An 11,387-nucleotide genomic window follows, 5' to 3' on the forward strand; every position below is an offset into this window, starting at 1 on the left:
TAGATGGTAAGCTCTTGCAGGGCAAGAACCTTATCAGTTCATGTCTCTCTCCCCTTAAAAATCTTGGCTTAGTGTTCAGCACACAGTAGATGTTCAGTAAACGCCACCCAAATCGAACTGAATCAAGCCAGGAGGCTTCATATCACCCCCCATCCTTAGCCAATGGAGGTGTATTCTGCAGGGAAGGGGCTTTCTCTGGGGGCTTTCTGCCTGCCTTTGTGACTCCGATGCATGCCCTTTGGAGGTTTGACTGCCTGAGGGTGAAGGGCCTGGGGGTCTAAGAGTTAGGGGATGGGGGCACCATCTGCGAAAGGCTCCGGTCCATTTTGTAGGCCTTCGAAGACCACTGATCTGAGCTCAGGATGTACGGAGCTGAGTAGAGCAGAGGTCTAGCCTTGAGCGGGGGGGTCACACTCCAGCAATCCATGTACAAGGCCCGAAGCTGGCATAGAGGAGCCAGAAGGGACTCGTTCCGGGAGGTGGTCACATCAGGAAAACTTTCAGAGGAGGGACATCTGTGCTGGGACTTGAAGGATGAGCGTGAATTTGCCAGACAGACAAGGAAGCAAAGGGCGGGCTGATAGAGGGGACAGCTGGGGACGGGCTTGGGGGAATGGGAGGGAGGCTCGGAATTGGAGGAGCAGAGGTTGTGGCACAGGGCCGGCCAGGGGCAAAGTCGGGAGGCCTGCAGAGGTGAGGTATGGAAAGTTTTGGATCTGGGGCGACGTGAGCCACAGAAGGGATGTGGGCAGGATAGACGTGGTTAGCTCCGAGTGAAGACGGATCACGCCATCCACCGAGTGTGGGACAGGGGAGGGGACATGGGTGTGCCTTTAGGACTCCACAGAAACGGGAACCCTGAGAGGCCTTCGCAGACGATCAGGGCCTCCGGGTTAGCACCAAGGAGGGTCCTGTTCAGACCAGCTTTGGGGGGATGCAGAAAAGGATCTCGAGGGCCCCAGCGGCTGCAAATCTTCTCGGTGAATCATATTTCACCTTCAAAGCTTCACCAAAGAAAGCGGACAGTGGAAGAGCCCGGACAGCAGCACCCCCTCCCCGTGCACTGCTTTGAGCGCTCCACGTGCCCTCAGGCCCACTGTCTCGTGTGAACCTCCACATAACCCCGTTTTGCAGACGGGGACACTGAGGCCCTGTGAGGTCACGTGGGGGTTAGCAGTGGTGCGGGCCTAGAACCCAGGGAGCAGATCCACCTCAGGCCTGGGCATCGGGCTCAAAGCCCAGTTCCTTGTCCGGGAGGGGGTCCCCGGGGCCGTCCGGCAGCCCATAGTACAAGTCTTCCTCCTCCTGCTCTGGCTCGTCCACGCCTGTGTCTGAAGCCTTCTCTTCGTCCTCCTTCGCCCTCTGGGATGGCTGCCAACAGCTGGACGGGGCAGGGTCCCGCCGCTGGCCGTCTGGAGGCGCATCCTCTGCCGTGGGGGCGTCGATCAGGGCAAAGTCGTAGAAGCGCTCTGGCGGGCACTTGCAGGCCCGGGGCTCCCGATGCGGGCGGTGAGGCTTCTCTCCCGCTGGCGGAGAGGGCTTGGGGCTGCCGCCCTCACTGCAGTCCACATCCAGGTCATCTTGGAAGGAAGCCAAGGGTGCAGGGCCCTGGAGACAGGTCTGGAGGCTGCAGGAGCAAAGGCCCAGAGAGCCAGGATAGCCCTGAGTCAGACTGCCCGGGTCCAAATTCCAGCCACTAGCTGCAGGGCCCAGGGTAGGTGAGGTCACCTGTCTGGACCTCAGTTTCCTCCCCTACAAAGTGGGAGAACACCATGACACTCACTCCTATGGTTGTCTCGGAGGGTTGCAGCACACAGCGTGTGCAAAGCCCTTTGCACAATGCCTGGCACATAGTGGGTGCTCAAGAAATGGGCATTAGTACGTTCTTATCCAAACCAGGTTCTTCCCCTGCCTCTCCGGCCACTCGGAGGCCTCCTGTGGGCCCTCAGCCCCCACCACACAAGGTGTCACCTTCTGTTAACACGTCTGCCTCTCCCATTGGCCTGGGAGCTCCTGCAGGGTTGGGGGTGGGAGGAGGTGCCCAGCAGTGTTGGTGGGATGATGAATAAATGGATGAATGAGAAGCCCCGTTCACAGCCAGCGAGGACGGCGTGGGTGGGAGCGAACAGCCCGACGTCACAGAGCACATCAGCGGCAGAGTCCAAGTATGAACTCACTGTCCCAGCTCTCACGACAGCCCTCTGAGGCAGGAGTAATGTTCCCACACGGGGAAACTGAGGCTCAGCAGGGTAAGAAACTTGCCAAGGCTACACAGCAGAGGAGCTGGGATTCAAACCCAGGCCTGGCCGACTCAGCCAGACTCATGTGTCTGCTCTACCCGCTGCCCCTCGGGGCGTCCCTACACCCATGCCCTCTCTACTCCCAGATGTCCCCAAACAGACCTGAGTGGCCCACAGCCCAGCCTGCTTCACACGGGAACTGGGCAGCACCCCCAGCCCCGCACTCGGAGCACTCACCCAGGCCAGCTCGGAGTCAGGTTGCTTTCTTCCTCATCCTCATCTGAGCCCCTGTGGATGACCACCGCAGCCTCCATCCAGCCCTGAGCATCACAAGGGCCACCTCCCCCTCCATCACTGGCTCCCGGCTGCGGCTGTCCTGGCTTGGGGGACAGCAGGGGGCGAGGGTCCTCACGGTAGCCCATGACCTTCATCTGGACGTGGCCGAAGTCCGGCAGGCTCTGGTCATAGGCGGCTTCCTCCCACAGCCTGACGTACGGGGGCTGGGGGCTGCGCAGCACACGGCAGAGAGCAGAGAGAGAACAGGCAGGTGGGTCCACTTAGCAGATATCACAGGAGGAGACATCGGTGCTGTCCCCCCGCCCTCCTGCTCTAGACATCCGGTCTCCCCGGATCTCAAGCCTTTGGGGATGTAAATGCACCCAGTTTGTGGATGGGGAAACTGAGGCTCAACGAGGATTGGCAGAGCTCAGACTCTAAGGCCGGTCAGTGCTCCTTTCACTCCACGTCTCCAAAGTTAACCTCAAGAGTCCAGTTGTGAAATGCAGGCCGGTTGGCATCGACCGAGAGTGTGCTGCGTTGCGGACGGTGGGCTAAAAGCCCATGGCTACCATCACATTTATTCTGCACCCCGCCGTGAAGCAGAGTGATCCTCCCCATGGTTCGGGAGAGGACGTAGCAGTAGCAAGCGCCCAGTTATTGGGTGCTCCTTGCCTGCCAGGCTGCGTCAGGTGGCTCATCGAATCCCCACTGTAACTGGGAGCAGGGAAGCAGGGAGACTTGGAGACTTGGGCTGGCTTGCCAGAAGTGCCTCCAACCCCAGGTGGCAGTGCGGGGGCTCCCGCCATCCCCTTCTCTATGCTCCTACAGCACCCCCCCCCGCCCTGGGAATTGAGGTGCAGGGACTAGATCCCTTGCCCAGGATCACACAGGAGGAGCACAGAGCTCAGCTCCGTGCAATGACTCTTCCTGCGTGACCAGTCCTATGCCCACCCAGGGCCTAGCCACCTCATTGCTCTGGGGACATCTGGCCACTCTGTGCCAGGAACAGAAAATATCACTGCCTCCTTCCCCAGGCAAAGTAGAGAGTTCCAGAGCCCTGGCCACAGACCCTGGACCTGCAGCCCGGCCTTCTGAGCACAGAGTCATGGCCTCCAGGGGTGGGGAGGGCGGCCGGTCCCACTTCCATCCAGGGCTGGAGTGCTTGCTGCCGTGTCCCGGCGGGCCAGGCCTGGCACCTCTAGGGAGGCAGGTCTGCTCTGGTCCATCACTGACTCCCTGTGAGCGTTGAGGTCTGTGATTAGACTTCTTTTGGGTTTTTTGTTGTTGTTGTTGTTGTTTGTTTTACAGAGGGAGAAAGAGAGAGATGAGGAAGGGCAGAGGGAGAGAGAGAATCCCAAGCAGGTTCCACGCCCAGCATGGAGCCGAATGCGGGGCTCGATCTGACAACCCAGAGATCATGACCTGAGCCAAAATCAAGAGTCGGACGCTGAGCCAGCTGAGCCACCCGGTTGCCCTGTGATTGTACTTCTTGAGCCTGTTTCCTCCTCGGTGTCAAGGGCCCGACACCCCCACTTCCAGGGTTCCTATGAGGACTGAAGGAAGTCATGAGTGCGAACTGCCTGGCTTGGTCTCTGCTTGATAGGGAGCATGTCTTACTGACGATGACACGCGGAGACAGGGCCCACCACGCTCCAGGTTCTGTTCTTTGTGCTTTGCTCATATGAACTCCCTCAGCCCTCCCCGAAGCCCTAGGAGAAATGTGCGATTAGGACCCCTATTTTACAGATGCGCAAAGAGCTAAGTCGCTTTCCCCAAGTCCCACAGCCTGTAAGCGGAGAGCCCCAGAGCCGTGCTTGGCCATCACCACGCCCCTTGTTTGCCATAGCAGCAGTCACAGCTGTTTCTGATTTAGGGTCACACCTGTTGTTGATTTTGGTCTGCCACGAGTTCGTTCTAAGACAGGACAAAGTCCCTGAGCCTCAGCTCCCTCATCTGTAAAATGGGAATAAATGCCTACCTCGTAGAATTAAGAGTCCAAACAATCCCTGGTTTCAAAGAGCATGCTTGCGGTAAGTGAGGGGGCAAAGCAGGAAGCTGGGGCCAGAGGAGGCGACACCCCCCGCCGCTCCCACCCCACTCCATCGCTCTCCACTGGAGGAGGAGACTAGCCTGAGGGGCTCCCCCTGTGCCACCCCTGCCCCAGAGGGCCTGGCACCTACCTCTTCGTCTCGGCAGCGAGCCCATTCTCCAGCAGGCCCAGTGCCGTTGGGGACAGGATGCCTTGGAAGTCAGAGTCAGCAGGTATGAAGGTAATCTGCACGGCAAAGGGAAGAAGGCTTCTCTGTGGCTCCCACACCCACCCTGACCTGGAGGGCCTCCCCGTGTGACCACAGAGGGGTCCGCTCAGGGCCCAGCACCAGTGGGTGGAGGAATCTCTGGGCTCTTGCTCCCACCTGGCTCATCACCCAAAAGACATTGATTGAGCGTCAGCTGTGTGCCAGGCAATCTTCCAGGCACTAGGAGGCAGCAACGAGCAAACAAGGCAAATGGCCCTGCCTGGGGGGAGGTGGTATCTTGTCATTGCCCAGGATCCTCCTCCAGTGTCCAGAATGTGCCTGGCGTCATCCATATCTGGTGAGTGAGTGTCATGTATTTCTTGGCACAAAAGCTGTGGTAGGGGACAGGGAGGTGAATGGCTGAAATGGCTCCCACCTGTCCCTGTACTGAACTTTCAGGGATCAAGTGGTCGCTGCAAGCGCAGCACATGGGGTGCGGACCGGGTGGCAAAGGGGAGGCAGGTCATAGAGGAGGTGGGGGCGGGGGCTGAGACAGAAGGAGCCCTGCTTTGGGGGTCTGGGAGACTGGGGAAATTCCTTCCTTGGGCAGGTCATCTCTGCTCAGAGCCTCTACGTGGCTCTCTGTAAAAGGGGCCAGCCTCAAGGAGATACCTGCAGCCCTGCGCACAGCAGCCAAAGGTGGACACCCAAGTGTCCAACAACAGACGAACGTGGTACAGACATACAATGGACCCTTATCTGGCCTTAGAAAGCAGGGCAGCTCTGACACATGCTACGACACGAACAAGGCTTGAAGAAATAAGCTAATAACAGACAGATTCTGTAGAAGTCCACTTAGAAGAGGTACCCACAGCAGTCACATTCATACGGAGAGTGGAACGGTGGTTGTCACAGACTGGGGGGAGGGGGTGGGGAGTTATCGTTTAATGGGTATAAAGTTTCGGTCTGGCAAGATGGAGACTTCTGGAGATTGGTTACACAACAGTGTGCATGTAACGAACACTACAGAACAGTAAGGGCACCCCGCTGGCTCGGCTGGTGGAGCGTGTGACTCTTGATCTGGGGACTGTGGGTTTGAGCCTCACGTTAGGTGTAGAGATTACTAAAAAATAACAATATACATATTTTTTTAAAAATGCTACTGAACTGTACACTTAAAAATGGTTGAGATGGTAAATTTTATGCTATGCGTATTTTAGCACAATTTTTAAAAATGGGGCTGGCGATACCCGTCTCCTGGGGCCGCTGTGAGGATCCCATGAGAAAATGCATAAGGAAGCCCCCAGCACAAGGCTGGGCACTAGTAGCTGCTCGGTAAACCACAGTTCGATGCTACCGAAGACGAGGTTATCTGACCTCTCTGAGTCCTGCTCTCCTCAACTGAAAATTTGTTCAACAACTATTTGACAAGACCCCACTGTGTTATACGAAGTCACAAATAGCAACCCCTTTTATCTCTCCTACGTGATGAGTAAAAGACACTTGTCTGCACCAGAAAATCTCCATCCTGCTGGGGAGAAGGGAAGGATGGATGGAGGAGTTCTAAGAAGAACTCCTATGAGGAGTAAGCTTCCCTGAAATGTCTAGAAATAAGGCAGGGGTCTTGCTATCTTCCACACCCACCAAGGATACCCTGCACTTGCCAGCTGGCTCTGTACTTCTTAGAAGCTGCCCTCTCCTCTGCCTCATTACCTCATGGCCCAGTCACCACCTCCTCCCCTTCCTCCTCTTCACCATCATCATCATATCATCATCACCATCACCACCACCACCACCATCACCATTTCACCATTACTACAACCATTACCATCATCACCACCAACGTCCATCAACATCATTATCATATCATCACTATCATCATCATCACCACCACTACCACCATCATCATCTCCATCAACATTATCACCATTACTACAACCATCATCCTATCATCATCACCATCACCACCACCACCATCATCACCACCACCATCATCTCCATCAACATCATCATCATATCATCATCGCTATCACCATCACCACCACTATCATCACCACCACCACCATCATATTGTCACTATCACCATCATCACCACCACTACCACTATCATCACTTCCATCAATATCATCATATTATCACCATCACCACCATCACCATCACCATCTCCATCACCATCACCACCATTATCACCATTACTACAACCATCACCATCACCACCACCATCACTGTCATCACCTCCATCAACATTATCATCGTATCATCGCCACCCCCCCACCATCTCTGTCATTACCACTATCATCATCACTATTACCATCATCATCATCATCACAAAACATCATCACCATTATCACCACAGTGAAGAGCCTGAGGGAGAAGGAAAGGCTGGAGCATGTTAGAACACAAGTCCTTTTAAGAGAGAGGGACAGACAAAGTTGAAACTGGCGAGGGGATACCAGACTATGAAGACCCCAGAACATCAGCCTAAGGAGTTCAGTCTTTACGCAGAAGTAGTGGGAGCCCTGGAGGAGTTCTCCGCAGGAGAGAACACAGGCAGATTTGTGTTTAGGCAGAGCACTGAGCAGTCCCCAAAGGGAGGGAGCAGAGGGATCGAGGGATACCCATGAAGAAGACAGATCCATCAGCCACCAATCAGGGGCCTGGTCCTGGACTCCAGTGGAGTAGGCATGAGAGGGGACTGGGGGAACTGTGGGTAGAAACAGAAGCCAGACAGGGAGAGGCCCTGCTTTCTCTGACAACCTTTCCCTTCTCCCAGCAACCCTGCCCCATCTCTGCCAATGGGTACAACATCCCTGACTGTCCTGTCTTCCAGCTTTGCCCTAATTCCTCCTCCTCTGTCATGCCTGAGGTCCAGGTGACCACCACATCTGACGAAGTCTACTTCAGAAATTCAACGAGATACGCTCTGAAGTGCCAGTCCTATATCGAAGCACAGCAGGGACTGAATATTTGATGAATGAGCAATGTCTCTTCAGTTCCTGCAGTCTTGGGTTCAAATGTTGCCTTAGTCCAGGGGCCATCATCTCTCACCTGGCCCAGTGAACGCGCCTCCTCCCCTGGCCTGGTTGCCCCCGAACCTTCCTCCTCTCAGATGATGTCAGCCTGATAACTTTCCTGAACTGCAAAGCTAATCATGCCCCTCTCTTGCCTCATGAAGGAGCCATATTCTTCAGCGTGGCATCCCAGGCCCTGTGGAGCCGAGCCCACTCTGTCTCCGCCTTCCTTCCAGCCCCCACCTCGCAGCAGCCATGTTGACCCACTCTCCTTGCTTTTACTTCATGACTTTGTCGTGTTGTTCCTTCTTCCTGGAAAGTCTTTCCTCATCTTCTCTGCCTGGCAAACTTGTACTTAGCCTTCAAAGGCCAGCTCATCTTCTCCGTGAAGCCTACTCGCTCTCCATCAGGCAGAAAACTGTCTCCCTGACAAGATCCCCAGCCCCTCAAGACAAGGACAGCTCAAGGCATGTCAGTCTTATATCTTAATTGGCTGATTCCTTTCCCTTATATTTCTATTTCTTTCAATCCAGACAATTCCCATTTGTGGGGCACTGAGAGGGAGGGGAGGATGAGCACCAGCATTTGCTGAGGGCTCCGATGGGCCAGGCTCTAAGACGATGTAGGAGATAGGGCCCCCCCCTCCAGCACACCTCACTGTCCCACAGCACCGTCCTTCCTTCCCTGCGTCTCTGAAACACCCACCCACACGGACCCACACCAGTGCTCACACCCCTACACACACATACAGAGACCTGTTCAATGCCACAAACACTAGTCCTGAGAACAATGTGGGATACCGGTCCCCCCACATACGAGACCCCACTGGTTCCCCACCCTGGGCCGTGCAAGGCTCTGCCAAGGTCACCCAAGAGGGGCAGAGGGAGGAGGGAACTGAAGCTGGGCCCGGTGGACACGAAAGCGCGCGCTGTTTCTACCCTGCCTTCCTGCCTCCCCAGCACCCGAACACGTGAATCTATCAACAGTTACTCATTAATACCCAGTAGGATTCCCTCTCCCCTCTCTCCTTCACCCGCCACTGCCACCGGGTCCCTCTGCAGCCCTCCCCCAATCATCTCTGGTAGAGGGGGAGAGGACAGGAAGGACGTGGCCCTCCACACCCCTGCTGTCCCCTTGCCGGGCCCCAGGATCCCGCCTCCTCACTGGCAGGTTGACAAGAGAGGTGGTAACGCGGGTGGCTTGGGCCCCGGGGACCTCTTCTTGCTGTGACCTGTGTTCAGGGCATTGCACAGACAGAGGCTAGTTGACTGTAAACTCCGTAAACCAGTCCAGACTGCCCCAGCACCAAACACCCTGACAGCCCCGGGCTGGCCCAAGGAGGGGGCAGGGCCAGGGAGCAGGGCCCAGGCCCCCAGGAACTTCCTCCCTCCTCCCAGGAGCCCCTGAGCACAGCCACCAGGTGGGAGGTGGAGGGGGCTGCAGGTCGTGGGGGCTGCCCGGGGCCTGGAGCCCTACATGTCAGGACCCACAGGGCCCTTCGATGCACCCCTTTTCCCACCCCCTCTTCCTGACACACACTTTGTACAAATGAAGAAACAGGCTCCGAGAGGGAAGGCACTTGACCAAAGTCTTCGGGGCATTTAGAGACAGAGCCCAAGTTCTTTCCTTCTCTCCCTGGGTCTGTCTGACCAGCTGTGTGACCTAGGAAAAGTGGCTCATCCTCTCTGGGCCCTGAAGGATTATAACTCCCGGCATGGTCCACACATTGTTGGGAGGACCAGTAACAGTGAGACTGGGAGAGCCCTTCTCCTAAACACAGCGCCCTACGGTTTATAACCCCTTCCCACGTCCCATCTCCTCTCTGATCGTCGTAGTAACTCTGGGAGCCTGGGAGATATAGGAGCTTGGGGCCCATTTCACAGACAAAAGAAACCAAAGTTCAGAAAGACAAAGGTCACACAGAGTTTGAGACAGCTGGAACTAGAACTCAGGACTCCCAAACCAGTGCTCTTCTCATCACTAAGTTGCTGATAAGCCTAGGAGTACATTAAACGGAAGAATAGAGCACTGCCCCTCCCAAGGTTAAGGGCTGACCCATTCCGGAACTCTCAGCAGCTCCAGGACACAGGGATAGCCCTCCAAGGGGGAGGCTTGTACTTTAAGCCCCACGCAGCTGAGCTGCGACCCCAACTCTGACACTTAGATGCTGTGGGACCTCACCTCTCTGAGCCTGGTGCTTCTCCACTCTGAAATGAACTACAGACGGTACCAGAAAGTTCTGGGTGAGGATGAACTACACACACCGTGAAAGCAGGAGTGCCTGGCCCTCAGCAAACACTCGGTAGCTGTGGTTTCAGGCCCGTGATCCTGTGTTGGGTTTCCCTGCTCTCCCTCGTGGCTCAGGGCTCCAGACCCCGGGCTCCTGATCAGTCCTTTTGATGAGGGAGGGGTGGAGGGAGGGACAGAGGGATGGAGGGATGGAGGGAGGGATGGAGGAAGGGAGGGAGGGAAGAAGGGAGTGATGGAGGGAAGGAAGAAGGGAGTGATGGAGGGAGAGATGGAGGCAGGGAGGGAGTGATGGAGGGTGGGATGGAGGGATGGAGGGAGGGAAGGAGGGATGCTTAGGAGGGCAAAGGGAAGAAAAGAGAGGAGAAGAGGGGAGGATGGAAAGGCCAGTGAAAGATGGGGGACTATACCCAGAGCCGAAGCACAGCCCCCCACCCTCCTGGGCCCGGGGCCTGCAGCCCCCCTGACGCCGCCAGCACCTACCTTGGGGTAGCACTGGCACATGCTCCAGACGACGCCCCCGATCACCATGACGCAGCCCATGGCGTAGAAGGTGCCGTAGACCTGGGGCCGGTCGTGGCTCATGAGGAACGTGCCGAGGGCCAGCAGGAAGAGCCCCAGCACGATGAAGCCGATGCGGAAGGTCTTCTCGTCGGCCATGGCCGCCTGGCCGGCTTGAGGGGGGCTGGCGAACCCGTGCAGACCCCCGCACGCGCTCGCACGGAAGGACAAGGCCCCGGGACCGCTGCGGGTTAGGCCTTCGGGTGGAGGGGAGGGCGGCTCCCTCCAGGGCTCGCGGCAGTCCAGCGCACCATTCACCAGGCCCGAGCAGCTACGCTTCGATGGCCCTGTGCCACCCCCCACCTTCACTGGCTCTCACCTTCCCTCTGGGCCCAGCCAGAGTGTGTGTGTGTGTGTGTGTGTGTGTGTGTGTGTGTGTGTGTGTGTGAATCTGAATGAGGGAAAACACGAGGGAGGGAGAGGGGGAGGTTTCAGGGGCTGGGCCCCGGCCAAGGCTTTGACATCACCTCATTTGCCTGCGTGGGGCTGAGCTGGGTTGGACAGGTGGCCCCGTGCTGTCCGGCCAGGGCAGCAGGGTACAATGCCACAGCCAAAAGACATTAGAATGCTGCTGGAAGATTCCAGGATCCCGTGGGCCCGCGTTTTAGGGTCCTGAAGCACTCTGGACTCTTCAAGGTCATGGGCCCCTCCCGAGTTCAGGAATAATAGCCCCTGTTTACTGGACGGTGCCTGCAGGCATGACACTGTTGTAAACGTGTTACGGGTATTAACTCAATGAAGGGAAGCCCGTGAGGCAACTACTGCTATCTCCGCTCTGCAGATGAGGACGGGGCGGGGGGGGGGGGGGGGGG

General features: G+C 56.8%; 1 protein-coding gene across 1 annotated transcript; it reads right to left on the bottom strand.

The window, feature by feature from the left end:
• Positions 1-1,161: 1,161 nt before the first annotated feature.
• On the bottom strand, positions 1,162-10,674 carry BSND (barttin CLCNK type accessory subunit beta). The gene is made up of 5 exons (XM_008699156.2): positions 10,498-10,674; positions 4,700-4,794; positions 3,065-3,070; positions 2,478-2,747; positions 1,162-1,627 (listed from the first exon to the last, which is right to left on the bottom strand). Exons 1-5 carry the CDS (start codon positions 10,672-10,674, stop codon positions 1,213-1,215), a joined length of 963 nt encoding a protein of 320 aa, XP_008697378.1. The 3' UTR covers positions 1,162-1,212.
• Between the last annotated feature and the right edge of the window lie 713 nt (positions 10,675-11,387).

The sequence above is a fragment of the Ursus maritimus genome, unplaced genomic scaffold, assembly GCF_017311325.1.
Source record: "Ursus maritimus isolate PB19 unplaced genomic scaffold, ASM1731132v1 scaffold_12, whole genome shotgun sequence".
Lineage (NCBI taxonomy): Eukaryota > Metazoa > Chordata > Mammalia > Carnivora > Ursidae > Ursus > Ursus maritimus.

Coding starts and splice junctions, on each gene's coding strand:
- BSND (XM_008699156.2), bottom strand. CDS start 10,674: ATGGCCGACGAGAAGACCTTCCGCATCGGCTTCATCGTGCTGGGGCTC. Junction 4,795..10,497: donor TGTGCCAGTGCTACCCCAAG/GTAGGTGCTGGC, acceptor TTTGCCGTGCAG/ATTACCTTCATACCTGCTGA. Junction 1,628..2,477: donor CTGACTCCGAGCTGGCCTGG/GTGAGTGCTCCG, acceptor TTGCTCCTGCAG/CCTCCAGACCTGTCTCCAGG.